This window comes from Podarcis cretensis, assembly GCF_951804945.1.
Source record: "Podarcis cretensis genome assembly, chromosome: 13".
Lineage (NCBI taxonomy): Eukaryota > Metazoa > Chordata > Lepidosauria > Squamata > Lacertidae > Podarcis > Podarcis cretensis.
The window spans coordinates 13,798,546-13,821,448 of NC_137182.1; the positions used below are offsets into that span (position 1 = coordinate 13,798,546).

General features: G+C 43.7%; 1 protein-coding gene across 4 annotated transcripts; it reads right to left on the reverse strand.

Annotated features, from left to right (window-relative positions):
- Window positions 1–1,029: 1,029 nt before the first annotated feature.
- LOC307200892 (bifunctional methylenetetrahydrofolate dehydrogenase/cyclohydrolase 2, mitochondrial-like) lies at window positions 1,030–22,337 on the reverse strand. 4 transcript variants are annotated; one of them, XR_013832467.1, is made up of 8 exons: window positions 19,102–19,259; window positions 16,814–16,998; window positions 15,380–15,502; window positions 12,311–12,463; window positions 9,794–9,901; window positions 9,037–9,129; window positions 5,498–5,657; window positions 1,030–2,027 (listed from the first exon to the last, which is right to left on the reverse strand). XR_013832467.1 is itself a non-coding variant. In XM_079949938.1 (8 exons), the coding sequence occupies exons 1-8, from the start codon at window positions 22,226–22,228 to the stop codon at window positions 1,915–1,917; spliced, it is 918 nt and encodes a 305-aa protein (XP_079806064.1). In that variant the 5' UTR covers window positions 22,229–22,337; the 3' UTR covers window positions 1,030–1,914. The 4 variants fall into 4 exon arrangements, 3 of the variants coding, with proteins under 3 accessions (XP_079806064.1, XP_079806063.1, XP_079806065.1); XM_079949938.1 differs by lacking the exon at window positions 19,102–19,259 and adding an exon at window positions 22,212–22,337 and having other exon boundaries at window positions 5,498–5,623; XM_079949937.1 differs by having other exon boundaries at window positions 5,498–5,623.
- Between the last annotated feature and the right edge of the window lie 566 nt (window positions 22,338–22,903).

The window sequence follows — 22,903 nt, forward strand, 5'->3', positions numbered from 1 at the left end:
ACCATTATTACATCTGTCTCTTCATTAATCACTATGCGGGTTGGAATTGCAATCCAGCATCATTTGTGGGGCCACAAATTAAGACATCCCTCCTCAGGTGGATGAAGAGAGTACCTGAAGGAGCGTCTCCACCCCCCCCATTGTTCTGCCCGGACACTGAGGTCCAGCTCAGAGGGCCTTCTGGCGGTTCCCTCCCTGTGGGAAGTGAGGTTGCAGGGAACCAGGCAGAGGGCCTTCTCGGTGGTGGCACCTGCCCTGTGGAACACCCTCCTGTCAGATGTCAAGGAGATAAACAACTATCTGACTTTTGGAAGACATCTGAAGGCAACCCTTTTTAGGGAAGTTTTTAATGTTTGATGTTTTATTTTGTTTTTATTCTGTTGGGAGCCGCCCAGAGTGGCAGGGTAAACCCAGCCAGATGGGCAGGGTATAAATGATAAAATAATCATAATCATAATATCTGGAAGGTCAGGGGAGCTGGCAGAGAAGGGGAAGGGGAAGGGGAAGGGGAAGGGGAAGGGGAAGGGGAAGGGGAAGGGGAAGGGGAAGGGGAAGGGGAAGGGGAAGGGGAAGGGGAAGGTGAGAATTCTTTTCCAGTTAAGATGTTAATTCAAGCCACAAAAGATTCTTGGTCTATAAAGCTCTGCTCCACTATGATGTAGGCTTTCATACTGTAACTTATAAAATAGTCACTGCGATTTTCTGCCACACCTCGGTGTAGCCAAATCTAAATGGCAAGGCAATATAGCTAAAGTTTAATACTTAAACATTCCCATCTTATATTTTTGAACATATGAAGCAACAAAAAGAGCACATTTCCCTCAATTAACTTATTGTGGATTTATCCATTCATTTGAAGAAAATCTGTCTTTGTTCAAGCACTTGCTTGGAACTATAGCAATAACTACTAAATGAGTCTTTATATTCAAGCCCCTCCTCCAGCTGGAATAAAGACCAACAGACACCTAGTTGGTCTTCCACCAACTTGAGTCAATGAAAAAATAATAATCAGGTCCTCCCTCCGTATGGTTTAGTTTCAGCAATCATGGGTATTGTTTTAATATTACAGTTCACTGGAATGGAAATACAATTCAGAAGGATTTTTTTAAAGTTGATGATCTATAATGTAGTCATTTTAAAAATATTTTGAATTCTCCAATACAGAATAAATTAATTTTACAGATGTTCTCCTGTCCCTTCTTGACAGAAATGATGCTTCTTCAATGAGAATGAAATTGGTCAGCTCACATCTATTAATCTAAATAGGAATAATGCTGATACTGTGTTTTGGGACGCGAGGGCAATACTAGACATAGAAGCAGACTGCAATGAAGTGTATTAACTCCCTTTGGAATGACTTTTTCACCTCTGACTTGGGATTACAGTACTAAGCATGCTTTCAAAAATCACACACAATTCACTTTGTTTTTAGCGTTTTCATACATGTTCAGTTATCGATACCTGGATTTTCAGAGATAAATTCCTGATTTATTTCTATCGAGCATACTGGGTTCTGGGAGTCCGCCCCCCCCCCCCCTTATGCATAATGTAGTTCAAAGTATGAGCCCTTTATTGTCCTTGGCTAGAGTGTGGCATGCAGTTAAAGCTCAGGCCCAGATCTCCTTTTCTGTTGCAAAAGAGACTCGCATTGGCAAGGGGTGTTTTGCAAAAACCGCACACCTCAAACTTGGACCAGGTGCTTTGACTGGAATTACATAGAGAAATCACACACATCCGGACATGAAGAGAGTAGGTGCATATTCAGCAGCAGAAGTAATAAACATTTTTGTAAGTATGCAAGGAAACCCATTGTCCATATTCTGACATGAATAAATACAATTTAGAAATAAATATATTTGTAATAAAAATAAATGTATATGTATCAATAAATAGAATGGCTTGAATTCATAGATCTTAATAAATAAGCTTCTTGGCCGCAATTAAGGTATTCTTCAAAAGCATAGCAACTGTCATTGGTCCTACACCTCCTGGGACAGGCGTGATGAAACCAGCTTTCTTCTTTACCTCTGGGAATGGGGGGAGCAATAGAAAATGCAAATAAAACTTAAGTTAATATGCTGGTCATCAAACAAAGCAGCCCACAAACAACAGTGTGAGGAACAACATTTCTATTTGCCGGTCAAATTATTAATACAGAGGCCAATAGGCAATACATTTCAAAATGGTTTTGTTTTTTTTCCAATCCCAGGATTTTAGAGTCTGACAATCAAATTTATTATTTCATAAGCTTAATCGCAGTTGATATCTGCGAATCAACTCCGAAGATGGGTTGAAGTCTTCCTTTGTTACAGATTCATTATGAGGCCTTGGCCAAATCAGTCTCCACACACCCCCACCCCCAAATCTACTGTATTTTTTGCTCCATAAGATGCACCTGACCATAAGACGCACCTAGTTTTTAGAGGGGGAAAGCAAGGAAAAAATATTGTGCACAGAGCATGTAAGCGGATCTCGCTTTGCTTGCTTTAAAGCAAGAAAAGCGAGAGCCGCTTATGGCACATGGCTTCTGTTCTGCTTTGTGCAGCTCTCACTTTGCTTGCCCAACCCTCCTCCCGCCTTGCTGTAAAAGAGGAGGAGGAGGGGGAGACACTGGGACAGGTGCTTTGCTTGCTTTACAGTGAGGCGGGAGGAGGGATGGGCAGGCAAAGTGAGACCTGCACAAAGCAGAACAGAAGCCATGTACCGTAAGCGGCTCTCGCTTTGCTTGCTCCCGTCCGTCCCTCCTCCCACTTCGCTGTGAAGCCAGCAGAGCAAGAGTGATAGCTGCACAGCGGCTCTTGTTCTGCTGGCTTCCCAGCAAAGCAGGATGAGGGATGGAAGAGGCTCCGTGTAAGAGGCGCAGCTATCTCTATCGGTGAAGCCAGCAGAGCAAGAGCGATAACCGCGTAGCGGCTCTTGTTCTGCTGGCTTCACAGCAAGCGACGGACGGGAGCCATGGCTCCGGCTGCGGAGGCATCCCTCAGCTCGCGACTGCAGCAGTAGCCGAGGGATCCCTCTGCCACCCAGTGCATTCGCTCCATAAGACGCACAGACATTTCCCCTTACTTTTTAGGAGGAAAAAAGTGTGTCTTGTGGAGCAAAAAGTACGGTATACACTGAGAACAAGAATTTATTAGTGCTAAGTTGTTTACTCCAGTCCTAAAAGTAAAGCCATGTTTATTTCAGAAGAAATTGAGGGACGCTCATAAATCTTGAAAGCATAACTCCTGTTCTCGGTGGGGGGGGGGATGTCACAAGGGGGTGAGAAAAGCTAAAGGTTTGTTGTTTCTCAAGCAACTGTCATGTTTTCATTGAAATTTATGGGAATACAAGATTGGAACAGGTCTGAGCTGATAGTGTAATTTAGGCTTGATCTGAAAAGTGTCAATGTGAGGCCATTTTAGAAGGGTCCGTTCCAAATCAAGTTTAGGGAAGGTTGCCCACAAATACCGTATTTTTCGCTCCATAAGGCACACTGGACCATAAGGTGCACCTAGTTTTTAGAGGGGGAAATCAAGAAACCCCAGAGCTTCTCGCGGCTGCCGGGGGGAAGCCTGGGTTCCCCCCCCCCGGCCCCAAAGAGCAAAGAAGCCAAGACAGCGAGTGGGATCCATCCACGTCAGTCCCTTCTCCCTCCTGGGGAAAAGCCCGCAAGAGGCGCGCTGAGCTTGTGTGCGGCTCTTGGGGGCTTTTCCTGCCTGCCTCCCCCCCTGCATTCGCTCCATAAGACGCACACACATTTCCCCTTTTTAGGAGGGAAAAAGTGCGTCTTATGGAGCGAAAAATACGGTACATCAAAGGATCTATTTTAGGTGGTGTGTTTTAATTCTCTAAATACAGCTAAACTTGGTGGAACAGTATCAACATTTTGCAATGCCTTCAGTACTTTCAATGTTTTTTCAGCTTCTAAAAGCAACAAAATCCATCCTTGACAAACTGGATCCCCAGCTTTGGAAGCACTCATTCTTGGGGCCTTTTTTAAGTGGAGAACTTCAGGCCAAATAGGATATATTAGCCCAGAATACTCATCTCCCTTTAGTTAGCAAGAGCCAAGCAAGGAGAAAATACATAGTTCTTTGAACAAACCTGGGACACAAACCTGATCACCTCATCTGTCTCCTGAGAAATCTCTATGTGGGACAAGAAGCTACAGTTAGAACTGGATATGGAACAACTGATTGGTTCAAAATTGGGAAAGGAGTACGGCAAGGCTGTACATTGTCTCCCTGCTTATTTAACTTATATGTAGAATTCATCATGTGAAAGGCTGGGCTGGATGAATCCCAAGCCGGAATTAAGTTTGCCAGAAGAAATATCAACAACCTCAGATATGCAGATGACACAACCTTGATGGCAGAAAGTGAGGAGGAATTAAAGAACCTTTTAATGAGGGTGAAAGAGGAGAGCGCAAAATATGGTCTGAAGCTCAACATCAAAAAAACGAAGATCATGGCCACTGGGCCCATCACCTCCTGGCAAATAGAAGAGGAAGAAATGGAGGCAGTGAGAGATTTTACTTTCTTGGGCTCCATGATCACTGCAGATGGTGACAGCAGTCACGAAATTAATAGACGCCTGCTCCTTGGGAGAAAGGCGATGGCAAACCTAGACAGCATCTTAAAAAGCAGAGACATCACCTTGCCAACAAAGGTCCGTATAGTTAAAACCATGGTTTTCCCAGTAGTGATGTATAGAAGTGAGAGCTGGACCATAAAGAAGGCTGATCGCTGAAGAACTGATGCTTTTGAATTATGGTGCTGGAGGAGACTCTTGAGAGTCCCATGGACTGCAAGAAGATCAAACGCATCCATTCTTAAGGAAATTAGCCCTGAGTGCTCACTGGAAGGACAGATCGTGAAGCTGAGGCTCCAATACTTTGGCCACCTCATGAGAAGAGAAGACTCCCTGGAAAAGACCCTGATGTTGGGAAAGATTGAGGGCACAAGGAGAAGGGGACGACAGAGGACGAGATGGTTGGACAGTGTTCTCGAAGCTACAAACATGAGTCTGACCAAACTGTGGGAGACAGTGGAAGACAGAAGTGCCTGGCGTGCTCTGGTCCATGGGGTCACGAAGAGCCGGACACGACTAAACGACTAAACAACAACTAAGGGTTTTTTTGTGTGTGAAAGAACTATATTAGCAGAACACTGTTGGTTAATGTTTTAATCATATGAATATATGCACACACACACCACTATTAAAACGCTTAACATAAAAGAAATTTGCAAGAGAAAATGGAAGTACTGATAAGCCCCATGAGATGAACTTTCTCAAAAGTTACACAAGGAAATAGCTGGGTAAAGCACCCTTCAGATTCTCTAGGGTGTCCAATTCCCCTAAATATGCGGGTTAACTTTCAGTATGGCTCTTAATATTTCTCTTTTGGCTAAGGGAAAAATAATGTGTTATTTAAACTCCCTGCTTCAAGAGCAGTTGTAACTGGAACAGATTCCTACCCCCCCCCAAAAAAAAAAACCACTGCCATTTTACTTACCTTCAAAGTCCACATCCCCCACTAAGTTGGTCTTTCCTGTGAGAGGATCGTGGATATGGTTGATCCCGACATCGATCACGGCTGCCCCTTCTTTAACCATATCAGAAGTAATCAGCTTTGGGACACCTGAAACCACCAATCCAATTAGGATTCACAGATCCTGAGGGGTGGGGGGGGGGGGGAGAAATGTGAATTCTTAAGCTTTTAAGCACTTTATATCTGATGAGGGATACTAATACCTCAGTCATTATGTCCATGTTTCATTGGAGAAATGATAGATGGTATGGTTATGCGAGCCAAGGAGATGAGTAACTATACAGCCTTTAGAACATGGGTAGAACATGGGGCCGGATCTGGCCCAATCACTTTCTAAATACGGCCCGCGGATGGTCCGGGAATCAGCGTGTTTTTACATGAGTAGAATATGTCCTTTTATTTAAAACGCATCTCTGGGTGATTTGTGGCGCCTGCCTGGTGTTTTTACATGAGTAGAATATGTCCTTTTATTTAAAACGCATCTCTGGGTGATTTCTGGGGCCTGCCTGGTGTTTTTACATGAGTAGAATATGTCCTTTTATTTAAAACGCATCTCTGGGTGATTTGTGGGGCCTGCCTGGTGTTTTTACATGAGTAGAATGTGTGCTTTTATTTAAAACGCATCTCTGGGTGATTTCTGGGGTCTGCCTGGTGTTTTTACATGAGTAGAATGTGTGCTTTTATTTAAAACGCATCTCTGGGTGATTTCTGGGGCCTGCCTGGTGTTTTTACATAAGTAGAATGTGTCCTTTTATTTAAAATGCATCTCTGGGTTATTTGTGGGGCATAGAAATTCGTTCATTCCCCCCCCCCCTTCAAAATATAGTCCGGCCGTCTACAAGGTCTGAGGGACAGTGGACCGGCCCCCTGCTGAAAAGGTTTGCTGATCCCTGCTTTAGAAGACATCTGAAGGCAGCCTTGTATAGGGAAGTTCTTAAAATGTTTAATGCTTTATTATGTTTTTATATATGTTGGAAGCTGCCCAAAGTGGCTGGGGCAACTCAGTCAGGTGAGTGGGGTATAAATAACTTATTATTATTATTATTATTATTATTATTATTATTATTATTTGAATAGGACATGTTATGTACTGAGTTGAATAGGATCCAAAATGCAGCAGTCTGATTGGTCCCAGAACAATAGGATTCAGAATGCAGCAGTCTGATTGGTCCTAGAACAATGCAGCAGTATGACTAGTCCTAGAATAATGCAGCAGTATGATTGGTCTGCAGGAGCCACCCAATCCAGCTCCAGATGGAAGTGAATGAATCCACAACCTGATTGGCCTACAGGAGAATTCCGGAATTAGCCAATCATGTGCAGCCCACTGTGTAAATAATGTATATAAAGCAGATACTTTGGGGAAACTTTCATTCCTCCTCACCACTATGAGCTGAATAAAGAGCATGAAATCCACTCTCGACTCCGAGTATATTTCAGGACATCACTATTGTCATCAGAGAAATGTTGGGAGGGTATGTAGTGGTGTGTTTATAGCGTTGTGCATGGCTTGAAACAAATATTTAGAAACCATAAGGTCCCTTGAACCTTATAGACTAGCAGAATAGCAAAGAAGGCCAGCACTGCCACTACAACCTTCAAGGGCAAGTTACGAAGAAGAATTACAGACCTCTGGAGGAAGGGCAAAGCAGTGACAATGTCAGAGGAGGGGAAAAATAATACTCAGAAAATGTTGGTATTTGTAGAATTAAACAGGCCTATAATTATACTGGCGTACCAAGAATTCTGCAAATACTCAGGTGTAATTAGGCAATTAAGGCATTTCTAAGTTTGAGGTTGATTTTTTCCATTTTGGGCTACCATGAGCTATCAGCTCCTCCTCACCCCCAAGGATTTCAAAATAAAACCTCTTGCTTATATAACTTAAACCTATTGCGTAATAAATACAGCATTTTTACAATTCCAATACTGCAACTGTAAACCTGGCTGTAATTTGGATATAAGGACGGTAGAACCCAGGACCAAAGTTTTCCATCTCCCTATTTATTAATTCTGTATTATTCTTGTAAATGCTAGACACTCTGACTGAATTTTTTTATTCCTAAAATGCCATTGTTCCCAAGCTCTTGCCAAACTCTAGGCAAGTTAAGTAAATGCTGGGCCACTTTGCATAAATAGCTGCTAGTGAAAATGTGAACTCTTCAGTGCAAAAGTGAGCCTGCGCCATAGCTTGCCCCCATAAAATCCACATTGTATGTAATTTTCACTTTATTGCAGCACAAGCATGAAACATGCTAAGTTTGTGGTCACAGAGACAACATAATAGTGACTTTCAGACCTACGACACACAGGCCCCATTTACAAAACATAATCCATTCCTTGGAAATTGTTAACTAGGCAAGGATTTGCATACGAGTCGATGATTGCAACTGATTCCTATGGAAAATTCTCTAATGTGTTCCCTGTTAGAATTCCGGCTCTGTGATTGCAGTCATGGGATTGTTGTCTATCACATGACGGTGTATATTTTGACTCCACAGTGACGGAGACAGGATGTTTGTGTTACTGTGTTCCGTGAAGTGGGACTATTGTCTTTTGTTCTTTCTCTCTTTGCTGTCTGATGCTAGAGGGAGAGGAAGCCATGTTGCAGTACTCTGTGTGTATTTATATGTAAATAAAGTAAATAAAGTAGATGCATAAATAAAGAGGGATGCGGGTGGCACTGTGGGTTAAACCACAGAGCCTAGGACTTGCTGATCAGAAGGTCAGCGGTTCGAATCCCCGCAACGGGGTGAGCTCCTGTTGCTCGGTCCCTGCTCCTGCCAACCTAGCAGTTCGAAAGCACGTCAAAGTGCAAGTAGATAAAGAGGTAAAAGTAAACGGTGTTTCCGTGCACTGCTCTGGTTCGCCAGAAGCGGCTTAGTCATGCTGGCCACATGACCCGGAAGCTGTACACCGGCTCCCTTGGCCAATAAAGCGAGATGAGTGCCACAACCCGAGTCGGCCACGACTGGACCTAATAGTCAGGGGTCCCTTTACCCTTTACCTTTAAAGTAGATTAGCCAAAATGCTGTGTTGCTGAGGTCTGTTACGCAAACTGCGAACACTCTGCGGATCCCTAAGTGTCCCGGTGTCTGTTGGCATCGGTTGCTGTGATGTTCGGGCTGAAGAAAGCTTTTGAATCTCCCAAACAAAAGACCAGGAGGGAGAAAACATGCCAGTCGGGCATGTGTCTCTGCCAGGGTCCTATTCGAGTGTAGGGTGAGCTCCTGATGTTCCCTACCACACCCTCACCCAAAAGCAAAAAGACCAAACAAACCCTTGGGAACACCTAGAAGAAATGCTCTCTTATCTGCTCAATCGCTCCCTGTTCCTTGCATTCCTCGCCAGATATCTGAATCTGCTGTGTGTATAGCAAGGTTTGGGTACTAATTCCTCATATTTGGACATGAGAATTTTTTCATAATGAACGTTTGTAAAGCGGGATGTGTGTGTATATTTGAATTTTATTGTATTTTAAAACATTGACAGTGCTACATTACCTGCAGCAACTATTACAATATCAGCAAGCTGCGTGTGGATCTTCAGCTGATCTTTGGGTGTATATCTGTGAGCAATTGTAACTGTAGCATCACCTGAAATACATATGTTTTAGTCCCAATTACAGATCATTTACAAAACTGCAATGCAGTTGTGACTGAAATGATCATCCTAGTGTTAGCACAATGTTTACAGCACTTTCTTTAGTTTGCCATTATTTTGGAAGTACGGTATCAGGCCCTGTAAAAGCCTCAAAAGCAATACAAATGTCTTATCACACAAGGTTTTCATTCTAGAATGCACTTTTGGCACAGTCCACTGGGAAATTGTTCTGTGCGAGGCCCATTGAAATAAATGGGGCATGTGCAAGAGAACTTTGTAACCGTAGCCTTCTTTTCCCCTACAAACATTAAAAAGAAAAACTGACATCCGAAAATATCCTCATCTTATCTCAAACTCAAACTCTAGAGTAGTCCAAATGATCACAGTTTGGAAGGTCAAAATTACTCCGTGCCAAATGTCCAGCAGATTCTGTTAAGAATAGCTGGCATTCATCATACTATATGGGCAGGTAAGAGTATACAAATAGCAAAATGGGTTATGTCCCTAACAGCTAAGGATCTAAAACATTATTTTGAAAATCAGACATTCTAAATCCTGTCATGCATTCAGATGCTTACGAACTATTTTTTCTTCCTTTGCACCTTCCCTTTTCTCTGTGCTGAGGGTTTCAACAAAACAGAATGTTATTCAACATACCTCCGGGCCTTTCATGTCCTCCGTCGGTATGCAAAAGCATTGAAATAGGCATTCCAACATTCTTTGATCTCCCAACGACAACGACGTTTCTTCCAAATGTTTGTATTCCTTTCAGAACGAGAAAAATAATATCGAAGAGAGTGACTCATTCCTATGGAATGAAAGGCTTTTGATCGTACAGATTGGAAATGTTAGATTATTATGAATTGTGATTAGTGGCTTTTCTTTACAAAACATAACCCAAAACATCTAACAAAATAGTACGAAGATTAAAACCAGCATAGTGTCAAAACAGAATAAAACCTTTAAGAAATCCATACATATAAAAGGCAGGTCTAACGCACCCCACCAGTTGAAAGAGGGCACAAATATCTGAAACTCTCCAGATTAAGGGCTTGGGTAAAGAAGGTCTGGGTAAAAAGAACATTTTATGCCTGGCACCTAAAAGTAGATAGTGATGTCCCATAATCTGGGAGCTACCACTAAAAAGTTATCATGTTGCCACTCTCTGTACCTCCTTGAATGCCACATGCAGAGTCCAGTTTGGTTCATGTGGCGAGTGGCAGTCATTGTCTGCACCAGTAAAACCAGATCTAGCTATCATATGTCATTTTCCTTTTGGAAACATTTGTTCTTCTTCTAGCATAGAAACTGTGGTAGGGTACCATAGTTAAGTGTTCCTTGTTGCTGAATTAACCACTACGTGACTGACATTACAGTTGTACCTTGGAAGTCGAACGGAATCCGTTCCAGAAGTCCATTCAACTTCCAAAACGTTCGGAAACCGAACGGTGGCTTCTGATTGGCTGCAGGAAGCTCCTGCAGCCAATCAGAAGCTGCGGAAGCCCCATTGGACGTTCAGGTTCCAAAGAATGTTCGCAAACTGGAACACTCACTTCCGGGTTTGCAGCGTTCGGGAGCCAAAACGTCCGAGTACCAAGGCGTTCGGGATCCAAGGTACTACAATACAGCAACGCTGTATGCCTTTTGGAGGCAATAGCTTGCTAGATAATTTCTTCTTGAAATACCACATCTTATATCGACACCAGACTTTATACCAGAGCTTACATATTTATGTAGCTCTATATAGAAGGAGCGTCTCCACCCCCATCGTTCTGCTCGGACACTGAGGTCCAGCGCCGAGGGCCTTCTGGCAGTTCCCTCGCTATGAGAAGCCAAGTTACAGGGAACCAGGCAGAGGGCCTTCTCGGTAGTGGCACCCGCCCTGTGGAACACCCTCCCACCAGATGTCAAAGAGGAAAAATAACTACCAAACTTTTAGAAGACATCTGAAGGCAGCCCTGTTTAGGGAAGCTTTTAATGTTTAATAGGTTATTGTATTTTAGTGTTCTGTTGGAAGCCGCCCAGAGTGGCTGGGGAATTAAGTTCTGGAAACATCCTGGGCTGGGTTAAAGTAATGCACTGCCTTGGGGGCTGCTGCTAAAAACAACCCAAAAAATTAGTGCAGAACTCAGCTGCCCAAATTTTGACTGGTCCAACCAGAGTGACCATATTACACATCAAAAAAAAAAAATTACAAACGCTCCCTATTTGGGAAATTATTATTAAATTATTACATTTATGTCCTGTCTTTCCTCCAATGACCTCAAGGTGATGCGCATGGTTCTCCTGCCATTTTATCCTCATAAGAACTCTGCCAGGTAGTTTAAGCTGAAAAATAGTGACTAATCCAGTCTCCCATTTGAACTCCAGTTTCCTCATTTCTAGCCTACCCCTCTAACCGCTATACCACACTGTTCGTCTGAAAGCAACAGGGATCAAAAAAGAGAGAAAACTGTGGGTTCTCTGCACCTTGTACCAAGCAGCTTCTCCCCGTTTGCTAAATATTAACAAAAAATATTTTGGTGCAACAAAAAGATGGACTAAGCATATCCAATGCAACAAACCACAGTGCAAATCCAAATTTTATAGCATCTCCTATTTCATTTTTAAAAAGCAGAGACATCACCTTGCCAACAAAGGTCCGTATAGTTAAAACCATGGTTTTCCCAGTAGTGATGTCTGGAAGTGAGAGCTGGACCATAAAGAAGGCTGATCGCTGAAGAATTGATGCTTTTGAATTATGGTGCTGGAGGAGACTCTTGAGAGTCCCATGGACTGCAAGAAGATCAAACCTCTCCATTCTGGAGGAAATCAGCCCTGAGTGCTCACTGGAAGGACAGATCCTGAAGCTGAGGCTCCAATACTTTGGCCACCTCATGAGAAGAGAAGACTCCCTGGAAAAGACTCTGAAGTTGGGAAAGATAGAGGGCACAAGGAGAAGGGGACGACAGAGGACGAGATGGCTGGACAGTGTTCTCGGAGCTACAAACATGAGCCTGACCAAACTGTGGGAGGCAGTGGAAGACAGGAGTGCCTGGTGTGCTCTGGTTCATGGGGTCATGAAGAGCCGGACACGACTAAACAACTAAACAACAATTTCATTTAGGATTTAAGCACCGTAGGATCGTATAACTTGATACCCCATACTTCTCTGAAATACCTCATTTCTCTTACCTGTTCTTTTTATTATTTCCCAGACAGCAGCAGCAGTGGCAGGTATAACAGAAGGTTGGTCAAGACACAGTTGTCCTATATTGAAAATATGAAATCCATCCACATCCTTTTCAGGGGAAACAGTGTTACACACAGTTCTTTCATCAATGTGACCTGGAAAATACGATTTCATGTCCTTTTTGTTATTTGGAACTTGTCTGATGGGCTTTATGTTCAGTGGATAACAAACAGTGTTGAGCGTAAGGATGTTTCTAGGATATATTTACCATTACAGTGGTACCTTGGTAGTCAAACAGCTTGGCTCCCGAACAAATTGGCTCCTGAACGCCGCAAACCTGGAAGGAACTGTTCCGGTTTGCGAATGTTTTTTGGAAGCCGAACGTCCGACACAGCTTCCAGTTGAGTGCAGGAAGCTCCTGCAGCCAACTGGAAGCCGTGCCTTGGTTTTCGAAAGGTTTCAGTAGTCGAACGGACTCCTGGAATGGATTAAGTTTGATAACCAAGCTTCCTTTTCTATTACACATTGTTATCCATCTTATTTAGTATTCCAGTAAAACGGAACTTGTCTATTCTAATAGAAAAAGAAGCATGAAATTAGGTTAAAGGTGTGTGGAAGAAAGTAATAGAAGTGGAAAGAAATTGCAATTGGGTAGATTGGAAGTCTAACACAAAGGTGGGGTGAGGGGTGGTGGATGGTGATGGGAAAAGGAATTATCTGTGGGGTTGAGTGTAGGTATGTTTGAACATTTTTAAGGATTGTATGAAATGTATGTTTGTATATTCGCAATATGTGTGTAATAATGCTGAATTATTTTAACAATAAAAACTTTTCTAAAAAAAAAAAGGTTCAACAACCAAGGTACCACTGTACTCCTAGATTTTTGATGTCCACAATCTGTCCTGTGGGTTTCTGGAGATCACCAGCACATATCCTTAGCATTACTGTCAACATGATTTGGACAGATGATCTCCTCCCACAGACCACCCACAAAAGCAAAACCTATCAGACTGTTTGTGCTGCCTTTAGAGGATGAAGAGGCTCTGGTGAATTTTCATGCAGAACTTCTGGTCAATAATCTGGACTGTGGCAATTTGGGCTTATATTTGGTTGAATGGGAGAACAATGAATGTTTTTTGGCTGTCCAAAAGGACTGCTGTGGTTTGGCCTGCCTTCTTATTTTTGGTTTCAAAATTCACCAAGCCAAAGAACTTGGCAATGGAAAAGGGGCACCCTTTTATTACAATTCTAGGTCCACAATCCAGTGACAAGAGCCATATGTGCATTCTGGCTATGATCTTGGAAATCATGAGTTTGGAGTTAAATCTAATCATTTCCAAGGACAAATTTGTCAACAGTGCAGCATACAAATAGTTTTTCCTCAAGACATCTTTTACTGCCTTTGGAGTAAGGTAAAGGTAAAGGGACCCCTGACTATTAGGTCCAGTCGTGGCCGACTCTGGGGTTGCGGCGCTCATCTCGCTTTATTGGCCGAGGGAGCCAGTGTACAGCTTCCGGGTCATGTGGCCAGAATGACTAAGCCGCTTCTGGCGAACCAGAGCAGCACACCGAAACGCCGTTTACCTTCCCGCCGGAGTGGTACCTATTTATCTACTTGCACTCTGAGGTGCTTTTGAACTGCTAGGTTGGTAGGAGCTGGGACCAAGCAACGGGAGCTCACCCCGTTGCGGGGATTTGAACTGCCGACCTTCTGATCGGCAAGTCCTAGGCTCTGTGGTTTAACCCACAGCGCCACCCGCGTCCCAACCTTTGAGTAATCAGGTTCAATTATGTCAGATACACAGGTCATACGTTGACTGCCCTTGCAAACATCAAGTTGGCAACTGATGCTCTGAGCAATACTGCTGAGGCTTTAAAGCTTGTCTTTAGAGCTACCTCCATGGACATGTCACAAGAATTCATAGCTTTGCCTTTGCTCTCTGCAGTACATAAGAGCACAGCCTAACCTGCATTCACCACACAAGTTTTAAGTTTGTCTATGGTGCAAAGAGTCAACGAACAGTGCTGAGCCTGGTTCAGTTTATGTTACACTGCCACCATGTGGTCAATCTTTCATTCTCATTTATTTATGAAATGTATAATTTGAACCAAATAGTTCTAGGGTAGAAACTGCAAACAGGTGAATAAAATCATCATCATCGTCATCAATCTTTATTACGGTCCAGTGACCCAACAAATCGTTACAAAGCAATACACAATTCATACAGCCTACCTCCAGGTTAAACAAGCATTTTGTTCAGAATATAGGGATCGTTGGTTCTTGCAATCACCGATAAAAACTTTGCCACTGCTAATGTTCTAGCGTTTGTCTGGTCTTCCAATAGGAACCTGACATAGTGAGCCTCTGATTTTCCCGGGAAAGCTACCAGCAAGGGTAATATCAGTTCAGCCCTGGCTTGCTCATATTTTGCACAGTGCAACAAAATATGTTTTATGGAATCGATGTCTTGAGCACACGAGCAAAGTCTGTCCTGGTAGGGAACTTCTCTCAACCTGCCATCCATAACTGCAGAAGGAAAGATGTTTAGTCTGGCTTTGGTGAAAAGCCTTTGATAATTTGGTACTGTCAGGTTTTTAATGTAAGATGTTAACTTAAAGACATGCCCATATTGTACTCCTACTGCCAACGGACTACAGACTGCGTGTGATCGAGATCGCAAGTCACTGTGTGCATTATCCCATAATCTTTGCTTTAACGTCTTTAGGGCGCCTTCATAACCCAGGTAATACAGTTGGGGGGGGGGTGACAGGGTGGATGTGAGGGCGATCTGGGTGCGACATCTGTCACCCCATTGATCGCCAGGGTTGATTCGGCTGAATAAAATCAGCATTCTAGCCTGCAAGCACATTAATAAAAAGTGGTATTGAAAATATGGCCCCCACTGTATGTTGGAAAAATAATTACCAATACGGTCAAGGTACTGAATAGTTTGGTTATTTATAAACCCTTTCTCTCATTGCAAGGTTTATATCAAGTTAAGTGCACTTGATTTTTCTCATTTATTCCTCAAAACCACCCAACTTTGTGACATTGTATAAAATAACATTACCTGGCAGAGGTAACTGGACTAATATACCACTGACTCTTGGATCCTTGTTTAATCTGCCAGTCAGATCTAAAAGTTCTTCCTGAGAAATATCTTTGGGCCTCAGTATTATTTCACTACAAATGCCTAAAGTAAAAAGAGGAAGCAAACAATATCATCAGCAAAACATTAGTTCCGTTTAGTCACATGCAACAAAATTCAGATTGTGCAATTCTATCTATTGGTAGCATTTTTAATTAGAATACTAAAATAAATTCACACTCAGTATTTAATGGTTTATTTATTTTTTAAATATATTTTTCCTTACAGATAGTGGGTGAGGAACCCACAGCCATGGGGAAGCTACAAGCCTTCTCTAGCTCTCAAGATCACTCTTCTGTAATGTATCTCTGTGTGTGTGTGTGTGTGTGTGTGTGTGAAAGAGAGAGAGAGAGAGAGAGAGTGCGACAGAGAGACAGAGACAGAGAGTGATGCAGTAGCCTGGGAAAAAGAACCTTGCCATGAGCCTCAGGGTGGGGAGCCTGGATGGGAAAAGAGAGGGGAGGGCAAGGGGGAACACAAATAAGAAATATTTGAGGGCGGGGGGTTTGCCCGATTTTGTCCTCGCTCAGGGAGCTATATTACCAAAGTCTGGCCCCGGAGGAGGAGCCTTCTGCAAGTCATCAGTTCCAAAATTTGTTAATTTCTGTATTTTTCGCTCTATGGGACGCAGTTTTCCCTTCTAAAAAGGGAAGTATGGAGCGAATGCAGGCCGCGCGGCTAAGCCCAAAGCCAGAACAGTGCTCCGTCTCACTGTTCTAGCTTGGAGATGGCTGGGCAAAGCCGCCGCAGGGCAATGGGGTGCCTTCACCTCGCTGCCCTGTGGAGGCTTCACAGGCTGTCCCAGAAGCCAGAACAGAGCCAGGGGCTATCCCAGAAGCCATGTCCCTCTTGCTTCTTCTGGCTTCTGGGGTTCAGAATTTTTTTCTTCTTGTTTCCTCCCCTCCAAACTAGGTGCGTCTTATAGGGCGAAAAATACGGTCATGGGGAACAGTGGGGAGCCGAAATGGAGAGATGGGAATGGGGGTAGGAAGGGGAGTAGAGAGACTGACAGAGCTCCCAGCAGGTGTCAAGGCAATAAACAACGATTTTACTTTTAAAAGACAACTGAAGGCGGCCCTGTTTAGGGAAGTTTTTAATGTCTGATGCTGTATTGTTTTTAATATTCAGTTGGAAAACGCCCAGAGTGGCTGGGGAAACCCAGCCAGATGGGCGGGGTATAAATAAATTATTATTATTATTATTATTATTATTATTATTATTATTATTAATGCCACAAATTCTGCCCTCTGCCAGCATGGAGATTACCTCCCGGGGAATGCAGCCTCTGAAAGGAAACACGCATTGTGTCCAGAAAGTTGCCATTGTTCGGAAAAGTGTTTGAAGAAAAAGGCATACCTACGGCTGCTGCTGCTTTTACTTTATTTCTCACATACGTGTGACTGGCTGGGTTGTCTCCTACTAAAACAACGGTGAGATGAGGCCTCTTGTTCCCAAGGGCAAGCCAGGAGTCTACATCCTTTCGTATCTCCTCGCAGACCTGGGCAGCCAGCTTTTTCCCTGAGATAATAGTTGCTTCGGTACTATAAAATACAAAGGATAAAAACGAATCGTTAAAAGGCTAAAGTTTTAAGGCCAACATTTTACCGCTCAGCAAATATGTCGTCCTAAAGTGCGCATTAATAAACATTGCCATTATAACACTTTAACCTGCGTATAAATGGCATGAGCACAATATGGCTACCGCACCCAGGACAGGGATCACCAACCTGTTTGGATCAGTGGACAGGTTTGGGAATTTGAGAAAGTGCTGTGTAAAGGTAAAGGTAAAGGGACCCCTGACCATTAGGTCCAGTCGTGGCCGACTCTGGGGTTGCAGCACTCATCTCGCTTTATTGGCCGAGGGAGCCGGCGTACAGCTTCCGGGTCATGTGGCCAGCATGACTAAGCCACTTCTGGCAAACCAGAGCAGCGCACAGAAACGCCGTTTACCTTCCCGTCGGAGCGGTACCTATTTATCTATTTGCACTTTGATGTGCTTTCGAACTGCTAGGTTGGCAGGAGCAGGGATCGAGCAACGGGAGCTCACCCCGTCGTGGGGATTTGAACCGCCAACCTTCTGGTCGGCAAGTCCTAGGCTCTGTGGTTTAACCCACAGTGCCACCCACATCCCTAAAGTGCTGTGTAGGGCATAACAAAACACACGAGAGCTGTTACGGGTTTGCAGCACAAACACAAGATGGCTGCCATATTGAAACAGAGGGAAAGCCAGACATTTGCATGCATCTCCTTCCAGTCAGTCACAGTGAATCAATCCACAAATTCTGCAGCAAAGCACACGACACCGATAGCAACAGACAAACCCCAGGAAGGAAACACACAGCTCATAATACAGAATGTGGAACCAAGCTGTATCACTCTGACCTCAAGCCAGGAGAGTTTCAGTATCCCAGAGGGAGTTTGATGATACAAACCCTTATGCAACAGCGTGGCATCCTGTTCCAATATGACTGATCAAAAAGGCGTATAGCCAAAGTTGATGCTCTCAAAAATCCTTACGAAAATCCTCACCTCAGAAACTTTGAACATTTAACATCCAACCTAAAATTGCACTCTGTTCCTCCAACTAGGGGTGCAAACCTTCCCTCCTCCTCCAGAGCTAATCAAGGAAGAAGGGATCTCATGCCTTATTGTATTACCATCCTCCCCCCCCCCCACGCACCTTGCAATGCATGGAAACTGCACTGGCTGAACAACCCTTCCTTCCTCGATAGCCAATAACAGCGTCTCCCATACAGGTAGTGCTGGATTCACATATAAGCTAAACAAGCTATAGCTTAGGGCCCCCCTCTCTTGGGAGCCCCCAAAAAACTTAAAGGAAAAAAAACCCCACATACAGCAACAGTGTTTTGTGTTGTGTAGGCTCCTATGGTGTAAGTAATGGGCCCTGCCTGCTAGCCTGCTCCCTAAAATACGCCCTTTCTCTTTACATTTCTAACACAGTTTAGAACTTGTTTTGTACATTTTAGCAATTTTACTTGGTGTTAAATACACGCACCAGACCATAACACGCATGTAGTTTTTAGAGGAGGAAAACAAGAAAAATAATATTCTAAACAAAATAGTGGATATATGATTTTTGTGGTTCATGCTGTGGCCACAGACATGTGATCTGACAGTGAGTTTGGAGTAGCCCAATGCAAAAATCCTGAGGATCCATGTGGATCCATGCTTTGTAACCACGGAGGAGGGAAGGAAGGGGAACCATGGATCCTCTGCTCACGACTGCAGCAGATCCCCCCCGCCACCCGCAGGCATTCGCTCCATAAACACGCACAGACATTTCCCCTTACTTTCTAGGAGGAAAAAAGTGAGTGTTATGGTGCAAAAAATATGGTAATTTTCTTTCAACGAACAGCATGCAGTCAGTTTTATTTCCTCTTTCCGTAACTTTTCCCAGGATGAAAGTTGGCTATTATATGCAAAGCCTCTATCATCACTGCCTTGATTTTTGCAGCTTTCTTGAGGCATGAGCAATGTGCAAGACATGACTTGTCCTCAGAGCTGGATTTGCGTATACGCTAAACAAGCTATAGCTTAGGGCCCCACAAAAAATTAAAAGGGAAAAAAACACTGGATGTACATTTCCAAAATATAAGATAAAAAACAAATAAAGTAAAACTTACCTACAGCAACAGCGTTTTGTGTTGTGTAGGCACCTATGATGTAAGTAATGGGCCCCGCCTGCTAGCCTCCTCCCAAAAATATCACTGGTTCGCTCATTTCTATATATAGGGTGCCTACATTCTGCATGGTTGCACGGCAACATGTAGCATGCAGCTGCAGACTGCAGTGCAGCACAGTTGAACGTGGGTCAAGCTGTTGCACCTGTCATCTAATATTAAAGAGTGCTTGTAGACTGATGATCAGGCAACATAGACTAAGATACCCTTAGTCTTATGCCTACTGATTGATTTCATATATTCAACACAAAAAACAGAGGCAATTTGTAGTTGACAAAGGACAGCTGGACATATAAAGAGCCCCATTACCTTCAGTAGCTTAAAGGTAAAGAGACCTCTGACCATTAGGTCCAGTCGTGACGGACTCTGGGGTTGCGGCGCTCATCTTGCTTTAGTGGCCAAGGGAGCCGGTGTATAGCGTCCGGGTCATGTGGCCAGCATGACTAAACCACTTCTGGTGAACCAGAGTAGCACACGGAAACGCCATTCACCTTCCCGCCGGAGTGGTACCTATTTATCTACTTGCACTTTGACATGCTTTCGAACTGCTAGGTTGGCAGGAGCAGGGACCGAGCAATGGAAGCTCACCCCGTCACGGGGATTCGAACCGCCGACCTTCTGATCGGCAAGTCCTAGGCTCTGTGGTTTAGCTTAGGGCCTCATCAAACCTAAATCCGGCCCTGCATACAGGGTGCACAAAATCAATGGGCTGTGTGTTGAAAAGTGGCTCCTAGGCACCCCCACCCCCCCAAGCTTCCAATAAGCTTCCAATATGTCAGGGTTGGGGTCAAACAGTGCAGAAACACCTAAGTAAGCACCAGACACTTTATTCCAACCATATCTACTGCTGGCCAAAGCACTCGTGACCTATTCTATCTTGGAAGCATGAGCCTAACTACACAGAACTGAAACTTCAGAATTCTCATGCAAGTCCCTATGCCAGGGTGCTGTGGGGATCGTGGTCTAACTACTTTTCTTCTTTGGCAATCCCTCGTAGCCGAGTAAGATTGTCTTCCATAAACACGGTTTTAACAATGAGTCCTTAAGTGACTGTGGAGGCCAATTCTGGGGGGCCAGAGTTTGCCTATGCCTGTTCTAGAGCATTGCTATCATCAGCAATGCAGGGATTTTCCCACAGTGCACTGGGCAGGTTGAAGAGCAGCCTAGCTCTCAACCACTCTTTGTTTTGGTGGAAAACTAGGCCCAACTAGGCTTCTCCCTGAATTCATGAGTTCCCCACAACCCCTTTTCTAAATTTGCCATATTGGAGGGAAAGGGAGAGGCAGTGGGAACGCATTGCAAAAATAATAAAAGGAAGACACTTTCCTGTTAAAGGTAAAGGGTAAAGGGACCCCTTACCTTTAGGTCCAGTCATGGACGACTCTGGGGTTGCGGTGCTCATCTCGCTTTATTGGCCGAGGGAGCCGGCGTACATGTGGCCAGCATGACTAAGCCACTTCTGGCGAACCAGAGCAGCGCACGGAAATGCTGTTTACCTTCCCACCATTGCAGTACCTATTTTTCTACTTGCACTTTGACGTGCTTTCAAACTGCTAGGTTGGCAGGAGCAGGGACCGAGCAACGGGAGCTCACCCCGTCGCGGGGATTCGAACCGCCGACCTTCTGATTGGCAAGATCTAGGCTCTGTGGTTTAACCCACAGCGCCACCCACGTCCCATTGGAGCCAAATCAAGACTTTTTGCTGTTGCTATTCTAAACTACTGGGAGCCAAAAACCTTTGCTGATCTATCGCCAGAGATTTAGCAGTACATCCCCATCTACTCACCCCCAGGTTCCTGCTGCTATGGGGAGAAATGAGTGGTAAAATCCTTAGCTATTTGCAGGTTATCACTTGGACAGAGCAGGTACCAGGACATTAGCAAAGACATGGTTTGCTCTGATCATGCTTTGGTTCTTTAGTTAAGCAAATCCATTTTGCAGGAGGGAGTCAAGAGTGTAGTGGAAGTTTCCGTGACAAATCCACTTTTAAATTAAGGGGGGAAAAGACTGGTTTTTAAAGTGATAGGGGAATATATTGAAAAGTATGGTATGAATAAATAACTAATGGGAAGAAAAAAATACTACAACCTGATGATCCTTGTTTTCTGTAACATTAGTATCTCCGGTGTGGTGATAATCTGGACATCAACACTGGCACCCAAATTTAAAGCAGGATTTTTTCCTCCAGCCAACTGAGACTGATGAAAAACATGTCCATGAAGCCTGTAATCAGTGGTGCCCAGATATATGCCTTGAGAACCCAACAGCCACTTCCATAAATAGTTCAGGATACTGGTAGGGAGAATGTTTGAGAGAAAGTTATTTAATTATGGTAAACTGGAAAAAGTATATGGCATAAGAAAGCTAAAAACGCACACAGAAGGGTTGTTTAAATCATTTGTTATCACAGCTTTTGCTGTGAGGCCTTTTCCCTCCAACAAAATGACTTCCCAAAATTTGTGAGGGAGTTTAAAAATAAATCATCTTGTCTTCTTAGCATTGGTTCCTGGGCTCAAGGACAAACTCTTCATGTGGTTTCCCAAATTTGCCACCTTCCACATTCAAAGAGAAAGCTAGTTGGAATCAAAATTAAAACTTCTGAGAAAGAATGCAAAATATCCCCAAAAGATGTAAATTACCAGGAACTAAAATTCACAGCCAACAAAAAGCCACACATTCAAGTCCTCCACACAGACAGCAGCTCAAAGTAACAGATCCTATAACTTTTCGTTGTCATTTTCTGTTGTTCTTTTCCTGCTTATTTTAATTTTATTTGATTTATCTTCTTTTAAAACCTTTTTAGGATGCATGTTACCTTGGGTGATTTTGGTACGAGGCAGAAGGTTGGTAAAAAAATATCTAAAATAAATAAAATGTGCACATTAGTGAGTTCTCACTGCTATTGAAGCATCTCGTCAGCAAATAGGAGTTTGTCCAATAGCCGTCGCTCCTTAACCCTGCTCTTAAATGGGGAACTACAACTGATAGGTTGCTTGGTTTACCCTCCCTCCTCTCTAACCTCTTGATATTCTTTCTAGAAATACTGCACATACCCATGTTGCTTGTGCATGTGGTCATCCTCATTTTCCTTGAAGGGTCAGTGGTCCTTTAAAGCAAGAAGAGGGGTGGAGTTATGCATACAGCCAATATACAGTGTCACACCACTATGAGATGCTACTGTCCATATCAGAATTCAGGTGGAGAACTAGGCAGGCTGCATGAATGGCTTACACTCTTCTTGCCTTAAAAGAGTTACCGACAATCAAGTCAATACTGTTTCCATGAGAAAACCTCACGGAAAGGAACTGCATCACCTGAAAGTGATGTTTCTTCAAGATGCCTCCCTCATGCTTCAAATTAATTAGAATGCACAGTAAATGCATAATGTGCAACACATGTATCGCTCAGTGAATTGCTGCTCCTATAGCATCTAGTGCAGGCTTCCTCAACCTCGGCCCTCCAGATGTTTTGAGACTACAATCCCCATCATCCCTGACCTCTGGTCCTGCTAGCTAGGGATCATGGGAGTTGTAGGCCAAAAACATCTGGAGGGCTGAGGTTCGAAGAAGCCTGATCTAGTGGCTTTCCGAAAACAAGCTGGGAGTGCATTCAATGGTCCTTTACACATGAACAAGCCCACTTCACCTGATTTGCCTCTCCCCAGTCACACACAGGAAAATCAAACCCAAATCCCAAACTGAGGGTGACATCTGAACCAGGGATTATGGCTTGGGTTAAATCAGGG